Source organism: Cinclus cinclus, chromosome 5 (genome assembly GCF_963662255.1).
Source record: "Cinclus cinclus chromosome 5, bCinCin1.1, whole genome shotgun sequence".
NCBI lineage: Eukaryota > Metazoa > Chordata > Aves > Passeriformes > Cinclidae > Cinclus > Cinclus cinclus.
The window spans coordinates 18,258,241-18,271,170 of NC_085050.1; the positions used below are offsets into that span (position 1 = coordinate 18,258,241).

Below are 12,930 nucleotides of genomic sequence, written 5' to 3' on the forward strand. Positions count from 1 at the left end.
TCTAATCAGTCCACTCTGAAATGTGTATTTTGGTCCCTAGGGAAGGAAAATGTGTTTGCCAGATGCATATGTTGGTGAGCACTGCTGCTGTTGGCAGCAGAAATGCTCACTGTCTGGAGTATATCCAGATCTCAGAACTCAAAGGCCACACTAGGAACAGTTTTTAGGTCTAAGTCTGACAACATTTATTACAGTCTACCTCTCTATACTTTTGTTGCTGTTCATATACTACCAAGTTAATTAAAAGAAAGATAAATAAAGCAGACCATTCCTATAAGGGGAAACTTTATTTTGTACATATGTTAATGAGTTCTGTCACAGAACAACAAAATAAAATACTGCCATCTACTAGGACTGTATCAAATAGTTACATTTTGAAGTCTGGACTGGAGGCCTCTCCCTGCAGTTCTGAGGCTCACAGAAGCTATGTGAATGTAGCATAGCTGTTCATGAGTTCAGGGACAAGGTCGTGCTGCTTTCAGTTATTGTGGAATCCCTTCCCTATAAACTTTCCAATCCAGAACTGAGAACCCAAAAGGTCATATAATGTGAGAGCACACACTATCCTTCCTGGCTGCTGTCACTGGAGGGAGTAAAACCTGCACCTGTTTTGTTTCTAAATTAAAAGAACACAAACACATGCATATAATTTTGACTGAGATATTTGAGCAACATCTCTCTCCCTAAGCAATCTGACTGAATCACCCAGTAAAAGCCTTCTTTATGATAAAAGGTATCAAATTCCAACTTAGGATGAACAGAACAATCTCAAGAATGAGGCCCTAATAAACTGGGCCTTAATATATTAAATAGTACCATTAAATATTTACTCACTTGATTTCTACCAGGTACTCCAGGGTAAATCCCATCTAAATACAGGACACCAAGGTTGTATGATGCATCTGGATTTCCCAATTCTTCAGCAATTAACCAATGTTTGGCTGCTTTTCTGTAGTCTCTTTTAAAATTGTGGTAATACCATCCTAATCCATTCACTGCCTGGGGCAAGCCCTTAGAGAAGGAGAACAGTCTCAGGTCACACATTTGATTCTGCTTTTTGTCACTTCTGGGACAAGACTTACGAAGTTTCCCCCCTCCACTACTTTTCCCTGTGGCCTTGTGCATAGAGTAAGGAGTAAGACTCCAGTGTCATCTTATTCTACAGAGTCTCAGCTGTGTGCTGATTTTCACTTGTTGATAAGAACAAATTGTGATTGTTTTCCCCATCTCCTGTTCAAAGCCAAACAAGACACTTATTCTTTTGAACTCCCAGAAACCCCAGTTGTTCTAAACTAGAACATTTATTTAAGAATAAATAGAAAGCAATGAACACAGAAGTTTGTAATGCTGCTTTCAAAATGCATTTCACCGACATCATACAGATCTGCTTAGGATACTGCTACTTGCTATTACCAAGCTGCATCTTTGCATCTTGGCTCAAGAGAAGAAAATACTGAGACAGCTTTTATTTTTGTTGCAAGGAGTCACCACTTCCCTGCATAAACTGGTGGATCATATGGGGCTGTAAGTATGACAGCAGTGTTACTAACTTGCACATAAAAATGCAAAAGCCATTAAACTTTTCAATAATTATGATGCTGGTTTTGTATATGCATTGGAGCATAAGAACCCAAGTGTCTGAGCTCAAGGAGAGTAAGGAAATTGATGTCTCTAGGAGTCTTCCAGGAAGCTGTTCCTCAAATCCTGAACCAAGGGAATTTTGATCACATCATAAAAGCCTCTCCATTTATTTAAGCCTTTCCCAAACAGGCAGTAGAACAGAAAGTCTCTCCATGTTTCAAAGGAATCACAGAACTGGCACAAATCTTTTTTGATGGTGGTCAGCAATGAAGTCTTACTGTCAAAATCAGTAATTTAACTAATTCTGGTTCTAAGAGCTAGGAATGCATTCAAAGTCTAGGTACTCTTTCATTTTTATTTTAAGGACCAGATCATGGCCTGGGTAACCTGGCTGTCCTAGGTCATTAAACAGAGTGAGGCTCCTCTGCTCTATGGTGCCTGTCAATGTTTCTCCCTATTATGGAAAACAAACAAGAGACTTTGGGACATCCAGGTCTTCTCCCTTAATGCTTAGGAATACTAGGCAAAAATATACTCCTGGATCAAATATTCACCCTGTGAATATACTTGTTATTACATATACTATATATATTATATATACACATGTATTATATTCAACCTGTGAATATACTTAATTAACATCAAGCTCCAAAAGATGTAGGTAGAGAGAATTTCTTTTCTTTCTCAGAAATTTTGGCTGATTTTGAGTGGTCTGGTCTCCCCACTTGGAAAAATAAGGCTTTCACCATTCATGGTGATGACACTGGAAGAAGCAAGCAGTACTGACACAGAATTATGGTAACAGGCATTTTACATAAATCAGAGTTCATTGCTATTAACACCTGGTACAGAACTACAATAAAATATTTATTCTATTTTTACCTTGGCTGCTGCTTTCTTCATCAATTCCAATGCAAGTTTTATATTCTTTTTCACACCTTGACCCTAGGAAATGGATATGTGAAACAATCAGTGTTTACAAATGCAGGCTGATAAAAATTCACTTATGCACATCCAAAATGCCTTTTAATACTGATATTAATACTGATACTTACTAAGTGTCATTCAGCTTTAAACAGTTACAACAAAACAAGCAGCTTTATGTTCATCCTTCCTTCACAGCTTTACAAAATCTCAGTGATTCAGTCTAGAAACAACTATTTCACCAGTATATTAAAGTGATTTTTGTGGGTAAATAATATCACAAATCTTTAGCTTTGAGCAACTGAGGAAGCATGAATAGCATTCAGAGAGGTACAGGTTGTGCACAGTTTGGCAGTAAGAGCTCTCAGCTCTCCTGAAAATGGATGTTGGAGTGACTCTAGAGGAAACACACAGATGTCATCCTTATGATGCCCACATAAAATAATTCCAGACACAGGTAGAACAGATTACGTGTGCTCAAAATTAACACAAGCAAAACCTAAGCAAGCATTTCCTATAGAAAAACCCTCTACTGTCAAAGGAATGAGATGAAGACCTAACAGTTCCTCACCAATATTTCTAAGCTTTAGTGCTTGAATGTCTTACAGGTGACATACAGCTGATAACACCTTATTTGACTCAGGTTGAGGTCATGCTACAGTTTAGCATTTTCTGTCTACTGCTTCTAGCAGGGAAAAACTACATGCAGCGATAATTTAATTCCAACTAAAAAAACCATCCTAATAAAGGGCATTCTAAGAAAGGATCAAACTTCTACCTACATCTCTACACCACAGCCTATGCCTACTAGCTGGTTGAATTCTTGAGGTGAGAAGACATTAGGAAAAACTAGGATCCACAATTTAGGTAGTATTTTGATCCTGAATATGGCTAGGAATAAAGTAACTAGACTGTTTTTAACTTGCTCTTTTTAAAATTTTTATGCCTTTTTGGTAAAAATCAACATTAGCTTCATACCTATTGACTGATTTTCAGATCAGTCACTTGTATACACTCTTACTGTGTGTCACTGCACATAACTTAGAAACATCATGTTATAAGAACAATTATTTTGAAGTGAAAACATGAAATACGACTTACCTTAAACAACACAATGGCGTAATCATATATTAACACAGGATCTTCTGTTTCTATAGCACCCTTTGCATACCATTCTATTGCAGCTTCAGGATTTTTTGCCACTCCTTGTTGGCCCCAAAACAGCATCTGAGCCAAACGTTGCTAAAAGAAAACAACTTAAGCAATAATGCTATAAATGCTAGTATTGAAACTGGAATTGCAGGAGCAGACTTTTGCAGGCTTAGATGCATTTCAAATGTGAGAAGAAACTAGTATACACCCTCCACAGTTTGAAAACAACAACAACAGGAATATTCAGAGAGATTTTCAGTGGTGGAATGTACTGATACTAACTCTACAGCAGGCTTATTTTTACAGCTGTCAATATCATAGAAGTCTGGATTGATTTAAGTGCAGAGGTAAGTGATAGACAGATTTGATACATGTAAACAGCTTGGTATTACAATATATTACAGAATCAATAGGTTGGAAGAGACCTTCAAGATCACTGAGTCCAACCTATGCCCTAACATCTCAACTAGATCACGGCACTGAGTGCCACATCCAATCTTTTTCTAAACACACATCCAGGGATGGTGACTCCACCACCTCCCCATGCAGACCACCTCCCCAGTGCTGCCACTGGTCTCAGATCGACAGCAGTAATTGCACTGTATCAAATACAAAGCCAGGGAAAAGGATCAGAGAAGGAGGTTGCCAAGACTTGAAGACTCTTTCCTTCTGCCTTTCATCACTGTTATGGCTTTTGCATGGTTACTGGATATTATTGAACAGGAGCATAAGAAATAGTCCAGGCTCAGAAAAAAGAAGCAATTCTGGGTGGAATGAGAAAATGTCTGTCTGTTTTCCTCTGCAACTTTCCTACATGGCCTACAGATGTACATTCCTGAGTGTGTCAAAAACCAAGAATGGAGAAATTTATTACATTATACCTGTGCAGCTGCATTTCCTCTTGTTGCTTCATGTTTTAACCACATAAAGACATCACCATTTTCTTTTGTTTGAGCTTTTAGCAGTTCATCATCCATCAGTCTTATAGTTTCAACAAATGCCTGAAGAGCAGGTGAACAGAAAAAAAAATTAACTTCCACATGAATTTCACAATGAATTTAATGAATTTCCACATCTGCTACCAAAATGAAAATGCTGTCCATTTCCTGCTTATCTCTAGAAATTCACAATTGTTTCTGGATTTTAAAATTCTCATCACTCCTCTGCTGGCCAGTGCATTAAGAACTATTCTTATACCCACTGTAAAAAACATTTACTGCCTTATTCTAAAACTGCAATTCTATTCTACACTGGAAATATATGCCATGACACCAACAACTGAAAAAAACCCAAAACAAACTTTTGGTTTTAAATGCACTCAAAATGACAAAGAATTGTTTTTAAGTCTTTTAAGGCTTTACAATTTCTATGAAAATTGCTTTCCAAAGATTAAAACAAACTCTGTCAGAAAGCTTGATGAAGACCTGACCCACAGCATTCTTATCTAGGTAAATCTGCCAGCTTTTAGCACTTCAGTAATTAAAATCTCTTGATTTTTGTACAATAATCATGCTTTCTGACAAGCCAGGATTCTAGCACTAACTTCCTTGACTTCTTTACAAATAAAGTTGTGTTACCTCCTGTTTAGCAGCCTATTCTAAAATCCTTTTATTGTAACTTGATCAGATAACTATTTAACAACCAAGTCATTACATTTGATTATAGAAAAGGTTTAAGTATTGAGAGGACAAATCATCTTTTGGAGGAACTTCATGATGCCTGTCTATTGAAACAACAGATCAGTTGCTTAGTAAACACTAAGCAGCAAGAATTAGACAGTGAGGATTTACTGGCCAAAAATTAAGTTTGGACTTTAATAAAAGACGGGCTTGTGGACAATTCTGAGGGTCTGATTTTGATTTTGATTCCCCCTTCCTAAGAAACACAGTAATGATATCTACATAGAATTTGGGGGATTTTGTAACAGTCACTAGATCATAGAAGGATTTCGGCTGGAAGGAACTTTTAAAAACCATTTAGTCCAATGCCCCTGCCATAGGCAGGGACATGAATCAGATGAGCTAATATTTGTAAATCAAGACAAAAATCTTCTGGCAATATAACATGAATATGAAAAATAACTTGCACAGAAAACAAATTCAGATACACTTATAACTCTTTTACCTGTTCCCCTTTTATATTGTGTTGATCCAGGGATGTCTTTATTGCAATATTGCTGTAATAAGCATATGACAGCTCCAAATCAAGTGGATAGTTATTAATGCCTTGGTAATGTTTATAGCCAAGATTCATCACAGAAAGTCTCTCCTTCCCCTGAGCGCCAACCAAACTATACAGCAGTCCCTGGCAAAAATCAACAGACATAAACAAGAGTGATTTCACTGCACATCTCACAAGTTCAGCACTTTGCAGGAGATTTACAGGGAAAAGAATGTTCATACTGGTAGCTGATATACTAGCTATAGCATGTAAACACAGTTACAGAAGCAAGCACAACCATAAAGTACTCAAAATATCTTATGTTTGTACAGAAATACTTGAAAGAAAAATGAGGCTCTAAATCCTTTTCAAGTGTTGCATTTATTGTGTCATCATTAAGTGTGCAGCAATTTTTTAAATGTCTTTTTACTACAGTGCTGTTTACACTCTGACACTTTTTATACTCAGCAGTGACTTAACTAGTCCCACAGATGCCAGCTGGAGTTTTCACACTGAATTCTGTGGAAACATATGGAAGCTAACAAACAGCATTTGAGAATCTTACCCAAGGAATCTGACAGGACTAGGTGGATGGAATCTGTAGCTGATAAGGTTTCAGCACAAATCTCCCTTGAGGTACATGCTAATTGGTCTATGCACCACACAGTTGCCAAAAAAAACCCATTTTCAGCACTACTATTATTTTTCAGCTGCACAGTAAGAAAACCAGTGGTGTACCATCTGTGCTGTATATTAAATTGTTTCCTACACTACCTGAAGCAGATCCAATGATGAAATGACTTAGCCTCCTATATAGTTACTATATACACTTTAATTAGGGTATAAAAAAGGGTCCTGTTTAAAGTTTCTTGCTTTTGAAGAATTGCAGGTGAGCTTTGTCTCTGATTGGCCTGTCAGGGGTTCTTCTGATTTAGTGTCCTGTAACCACAACAGATAAATCTGATATTCTTTATGAGTGTTTTATACTATACTATTATATTACAATATCTGCTGGCAATTTTAGTGCTGCCTTCTTCCCCGACATATAAACACCATCCCTTTATTTTAACCTAGAATACATTGAAACATTTCAGTTATTTGCAAACTGCCTAAGAGGTCAGGAGTTCTCAAACTGCAGTTGCTCAGTTGAAGCATGGTCACTTTTCTACAAAAGAAAACTGTTCTACTTTGGTTACCCATGCTCATTTGACCATCATACACTCAGCGTCGCATTTTTGCACACTCTAAAATCAGACTTTACTGACTGTACTGCGCAACCTTTTCACTTGAGATTTGCCTGATCCAAGACTTTTCTTTTACCTGCCTTCAAATGACTGTGGGTGACTCAAGGGCTCTTACTCATCCTGGCTTCACAGTGACTAGGAAATGCAGTATTTTCTATGCTGCTCACTTTACTACCATTTTTAGGTCTTTACTATATCACTGATTTCCTTGTTCTGCTTGAGCAGGATAAAGATTCCCACCATCAGGCCTTCATAAAGATATCGCTGCCATCAAGGTATTTATTAGCAGCTTTATTGGAGGATCCCTTCAACCACCACCTGGACCTGAGGGCCATTTCACTTTTTTAATTCAGTGGATCATCCCTTTTCTTAACTGTCTTTAAAGGCAATTAATTTCACAGACATAACAGAACATTTTAAATATAATACCTTTATACGATCCACAGACAGACCAAGCCCTGTTTCAAATATAACGGCAAGGAAATAGGAAGCCTTATGGTATCCACAACAACTGGAATCCACTAGGAGAGGAACAGAGGAGCCCAAATTGCTGAGGCCATTGGCACTGGACAGGCCTTTCACAACCTTCTCAAATATCCTCCGGCCAACTTCTACAACTGTATCGCTTCCATCTTCTAACACTAAAAATAAAATATAGGACACACAGTTATTGCAAGAGTTAAAATTGGGAACCAATTTCCCTAGAAACTGAGTAATAGATAGAATAATAGATTGTTATTTCTCAAGCTGAATGGTATTCTCAATGCAGACAAAATTCCTAGAGATACAAGGTATTATTGAATATGAAGAGTGAATAAAACCCCAAAAGACCATCTCAAAGTAACTAACTACTAAAAACATAAAGATATTTCTAATTCCTTCTACCTAATAAGCTATCCTTCCATCTGCAGCATATTGCAACATATAAGCCACATAACACTTTTATTAAGTTAGCTAATATGAAACCAAATGTATAACACATTAAGTCAAATGATACTAAACTACACAACAAATATTGTTGAGTTATTTAAGAACAATTTTTAAAAAGAAACATGATTACCATCTGATCTACTGAAATCCATCTCTTGTAACAGTTTGAACAATGTGTGGTACTTTTCCCTGAGCTCTTTTCCCCACATGAAAGCATCACATTTGGATTTTTCTCCATATTTGTGAATCAGCTCCAAATAATAGCTTTCATAGTAACCTAGAGAAAACAACATATTTATGAAAGCTGACTTTTTGGTCTTGAAAACAAGTTTCTGACAGGAAAAAAAAAATTTCAGGTAAACTAAAAATTCATGGACAAGATTGAACACACCCTTAACACAAAGCTAAAAACTCACCCAGCTAGCACAGGCCACTTAAAAATACATTTAGATTTCTTCTTCCATACTCCGGTCACAACACATTCAATCAAATTCAAAAAATAGTCTTTAGCACACATTTAAGCTATGTCATTCTCCTTTCACCAAAGTGGACACTTTGGTAGAAACCTGTTAATTACTCAATGTTAGGCAGAAACATTCTAGCAAAATCCATCCATTTTCCTTTAGAGTAATTTTGAAAATGAAATGGAAGAAAGGCAATTGAAAGCTTGAGAGTATTTCTTTGTCCCTTTATGCATCTGTCTTATTAGAGAAGACATATGTCAAGATGATTTAAGTTCTTATTCCATGACACAAAAGTATTTGCAGGGACAAAATCCCAGTTCTAGCTACCAATAATGAGACTAAACTCTTCAAATTGCACTTTTTTCTTGTTATGGCTGAATTTAATTTTACTTTCGATGATCAATATCCAGACTTTTAAAGGAAAGAAAACAGGTCTCCAAAGACGACAGTTTAAAATTCATGTCACAGATCAACACTTACAACTTCTGTGGGTTTTTTCGCCTTGCCTTACAATTGATCTGTAATCATAAACTATTTCTTGAATGTCCATGCATCTCTCGTAGTAAAGTTCAAGTTGTTCCACTGTGTCTTTGTCATGAAGAGGATTAGAAATCTGTAAAAAGGCAAATGATGGATAAATGGCATCTGTTGTGTATGCTCAGCTAGAAAGATTCATTGTACACAAACAAAAGGAAACGGATTGCTTAATACAATCAGCTTATCTGGCACATCATATTAACATGTCAGACACTTGATGTTGGCCACAGTAGACCACTGTCTACTTAAATGGTCAGCATAATCCAAAAGTCACAGATGAATTTCCAAAACTGACCAAACCCACGTGACTTTTACCATCAGTTTTATCAAAACCATAGCTTAATCACATGTATCCAACACTGTATCATCAGAAACTCTGGGAACAAAGCAATACTGAAAATATGTCCTTATTAAATATAGATTTACAAACACTGCTTTACACACTTCCTGAAGTATTCTCTTAGCATTTGAAATGGTAACTAATATTGCTAGATTTCAACAGAATACTATCATATATGATATATGTTCTCAGATACTACTGTGCTTCATAGCTAGTTTATCACTTGATGAGCACTCCATCTGAAATAATAAAATATAGTCATAGCTGGCTGCTAATATTTCAACATTTCCAAGTAGTGCTTCTGCTTACCTGTTCTGTTTCCAACACATTGAGGCGATAGTATTTCACAGGTCCAAAGAATGCTTCAATACCATTTACGTACCCACTGCCTCCAAGAACAAAGTATCCAGCAGTGTCATCATAATAGAAATCTTCCCTAAAACTTGAGAACACGAAAGAGAAGTAAGCTGACTATCTAGAGGTACTGTGAAAGAAGAAAGAGTAATTTCTCAGAATTTCTGCAACTGAGTCTTAAGTTCACTGCAAGTATCTTTTTTGCTTATCATTTGTTTATTCGCAAAATCAATTCTGCAATTCCGTGCGATAAATTACGGAATAAATTTAACAAATTCCTTGTCTACAAACATATTAAACTAGTAGGGTGTTTTATTTTTCTGACCTGTAAGTATCTTTTGATATTTTATGCATCTTTAATCAATCTCAATTTTTTTCAGTTCCACCTTTCCCTTTCACTTTTCTAAAATCAACATATGAAAATTTAAGTTACCTGTCTCTCAGAGTTATTATCTGAAATTTACCAATCTCTGGATTTAAAACATTGCAAAGAAGGAACAAAGCCTGACATGCAGTTCACTGTTAGGTAGTTCCCTTATTAACAGTGGCATTTTTAAATTATTTGCACAAGAAAGAGTCCATCTTAAATAATCATGTAAGAGAACAACTAAAAATCAATTAAAAAAAAATATTCAATTACTTAGAATAAAGGATAGTGCATGAATATTTTTGGTAGCAATTTTGTTCTCTAAATAAGCGAAGCAAGTAACAATTTTCCCTGATGAAATACTACCTCTCACAGCAATAGTAAAACTAGACTTCATTAAGGCCAAAAGTTCATTTGAAGACTGATCTTAATGCCACTGACCTGCCAATCAGTTTCTAGTGAAGGTCACCAGACCCTAGTATTAGATCATGCATCGGGTTAACTCATGGCATTAACAAAAATATTCAGCTCGTGCTTAATATAAGCACAGTAAAGCAAACTGGCTTTGAGAGCATAGTGTAGAAAAAGTCCACAGACATTCTCAAAATCAGTTAGAATCTCAGTTACAAACTTGTGCTATCCTTCTCCCATTCTCTGTATCTGAACATATACACACATATTACCCCACAAAGGGGAAAATGCTGCTTACGTAAAAGATTGATGATGATGTCTTTTCAAATTCTTCCCAACACTGCTTACTTCAATCTAAAAGAACACAAGATATTAATTAGCATAAAAGAAATGTTATAGGGTACATTTATTACAGTGCCAAGTTGCTCCAGGGAAGGTTTAAATTCGATGTTAGGAAATATTGCTTCACTGAAAGGGCTGTCAAGCACTGGAACAGGCTGCTCATGTTAATTGTGGAGTCACCATCCCAGGAAGTGTTTGGGAAACAAGTGGATGTGGCACTCAGTGCTGTGGTTTTAATTCATATGGTGGTGTTGGGTCAAAGGTTGGATGCATTAATCTTTGAGGTCTTTTCCACCCTTAATGATTCAATGATTCTTGTTGATCCGCAGCCCAAAGTCCTTCTTCCCAGGGCTGTTGTCAATCTACTCTCTGCCTAGCCCATGTTTGTGCTTGGGATTCCCCTGACCCAGGTGCAACACCTCACACTTGGACTTGTTGAACACCACAAGGTTCGCATGGGCCTGCCTCTCAAGCCTGTCCAGGCATACCTGGATGGCATCCATTCCCTCCAGCATCTTGACTACACCACACAGCTTGGTGTCATTAGAAAACCTGCTGAGGGTGCTCAATTCCAACTCAATCAATCAAACTTGATTTCCCAAAGCTGGATGGTCCGAACACCCCTTCACAACTTCTCATTTTAGATTTTTCATTCTTTTGCTATGCGAACACATACAAATTAAAGTATTTATCTCAGCCTCAGCTATTAAGGAGTTTGTCAGAGGCATAATCAAATTATACAGATGTCAGCCTTGATCCTGTAATTCAATAGCAAGCATACCTGTCCACCCTTAAAGGAGAGATCCAGTCGAAACCACTGCTTCAGAGGAAGGCTGAAGCTAGTTTTCACTGCAAGATCATCCCCTCTCATCAGATGCATCTGAATATGCACATAACCTGAGAGCAAAATAAGGAAGAAAAAGGAAATAAACACCACAGAAACATTAACAGCAAGAATGGGTTTACTAATGTATTGTTCACAGTGATTCTGTCCTCTTCATCAGCAAGGACAGAAATCTGGGCACTCACTGAGCCATACATCAGCTCTCAGAGGGTCCCACAGACAGTGCCCTGCATTTCAGTTATACTTCCCAGATGCTGATGCTCAGGCTCCCACATGAACCCACAGACTGAAAACCAGGGTTAAACAGACTGAACGGACTAAACCTAAGGCAAACAGGGAGGCTGTCACAGTTCATCTCAAACATCAGAAAGCAGTTGTGACTTGAAGGAAACAGCAGAAGCAACCAGTAAACAGTGGCATCTGCTCAGCACTCAACTGGTGGCACATAACTGCAATGATCAAGTACAAGATGATTCCACCCTCCACTTCCTGGACCTGCAGAAGCTACATGCACAATCTGAACTTTTAAGATCAGAACAGGCTATTATGATAAACTAATCTAACAATGAGAATAAAACTGGCCCTAAAACCTCATCAAGCAAATCTCATATTAAGCTGAAAAGTTCCATTTTTTTAGTTCTTCAAAGAAAAGCATCCAGTGTATAATGGATAAATTAATTACTGAAATTGGCTACATGACAGAGAAAATGAAAATGACAAAAATAACAGAGAGGAAGAGGTCAGTTGTCAAACTTGCAAAGAAGAAAAAAATGTATTATGAGAATGCCAGGTGTGCACTTTTAAAACACTACTAAGCTTATTTCCTCTGTGTGGCTGCCAGCCAGCTCCCAGCCCTCTTCTGAAAAGAACAGACTGAAAGTGCTACTGAAAGTGCTGCAAGACTAAGACAGTGCTACCTCTTAACTTTCTTCTGGATCAGGGAAACAGAGTGATTCTTGAACATTGCAATGTAGGCAAGACCTTGAATGACTCTGACTTTTTCTGAGGCTACTTCAAATTATCAAAAAACTTATAAAAAATGTTCATGTTGTATATATATATAGATATTAAGATCAATTTAAAAGAACACTTCAGTAATAATAAGAAAGCTTGTTCATTGAGGTAAAACTGTTTAACCTCAGTGTATGTCCCTGGCTGTAAGATTCAGGCTATTCTCCTGACAAAGCAGACAATTCCTGAAGTTAGCATAGACTAGATGCTATGCAACTACTCAGTTTTCTCCTGTTGATTTAGTAGTTAATTTTACTACTTTCCTACTG

At 37.1% G+C, this 12,930-nt stretch overlaps 1 protein-coding gene across 1 annotated transcript in view; it reads right to left on the bottom strand.

Annotated features, from left to right (window-relative positions):
• SEL1L3 (SEL1L family member 3) overlaps positions 1-12,930 on the bottom strand; it is a 30,113-nt gene that overhangs the window by 12,200 nt on the left and 4,983 nt on the right. The window contains exons 4-14 of the mRNA XM_062493433.1: positions 11,588-11,703; positions 10,763-10,818; positions 9,642-9,774; positions 8,936-9,068; positions 8,122-8,268; positions 7,491-7,696; positions 5,782-5,961; positions 4,539-4,658; positions 3,607-3,747; positions 2,464-2,526; positions 835-1,011 (exon numbers count right to left, since the gene is read on the bottom strand). Of these exons, the coding sequence (XP_062349417.1) occupies positions 835-1,011; positions 2,464-2,526; positions 3,607-3,747; positions 4,539-4,658; positions 5,782-5,961; positions 7,491-7,696; positions 8,122-8,268; positions 8,936-9,068; positions 9,642-9,774; positions 10,763-10,818; positions 11,588-11,703 (1,472 nt within the window). The remainder of the gene's footprint in view (positions 1-834; positions 1,012-2,463; positions 2,527-3,606; positions 3,748-4,538; positions 4,659-5,781; positions 5,962-7,490; positions 7,697-8,121; positions 8,269-8,935; positions 9,069-9,641; positions 9,775-10,762; positions 10,819-11,587; positions 11,704-12,930) is intronic.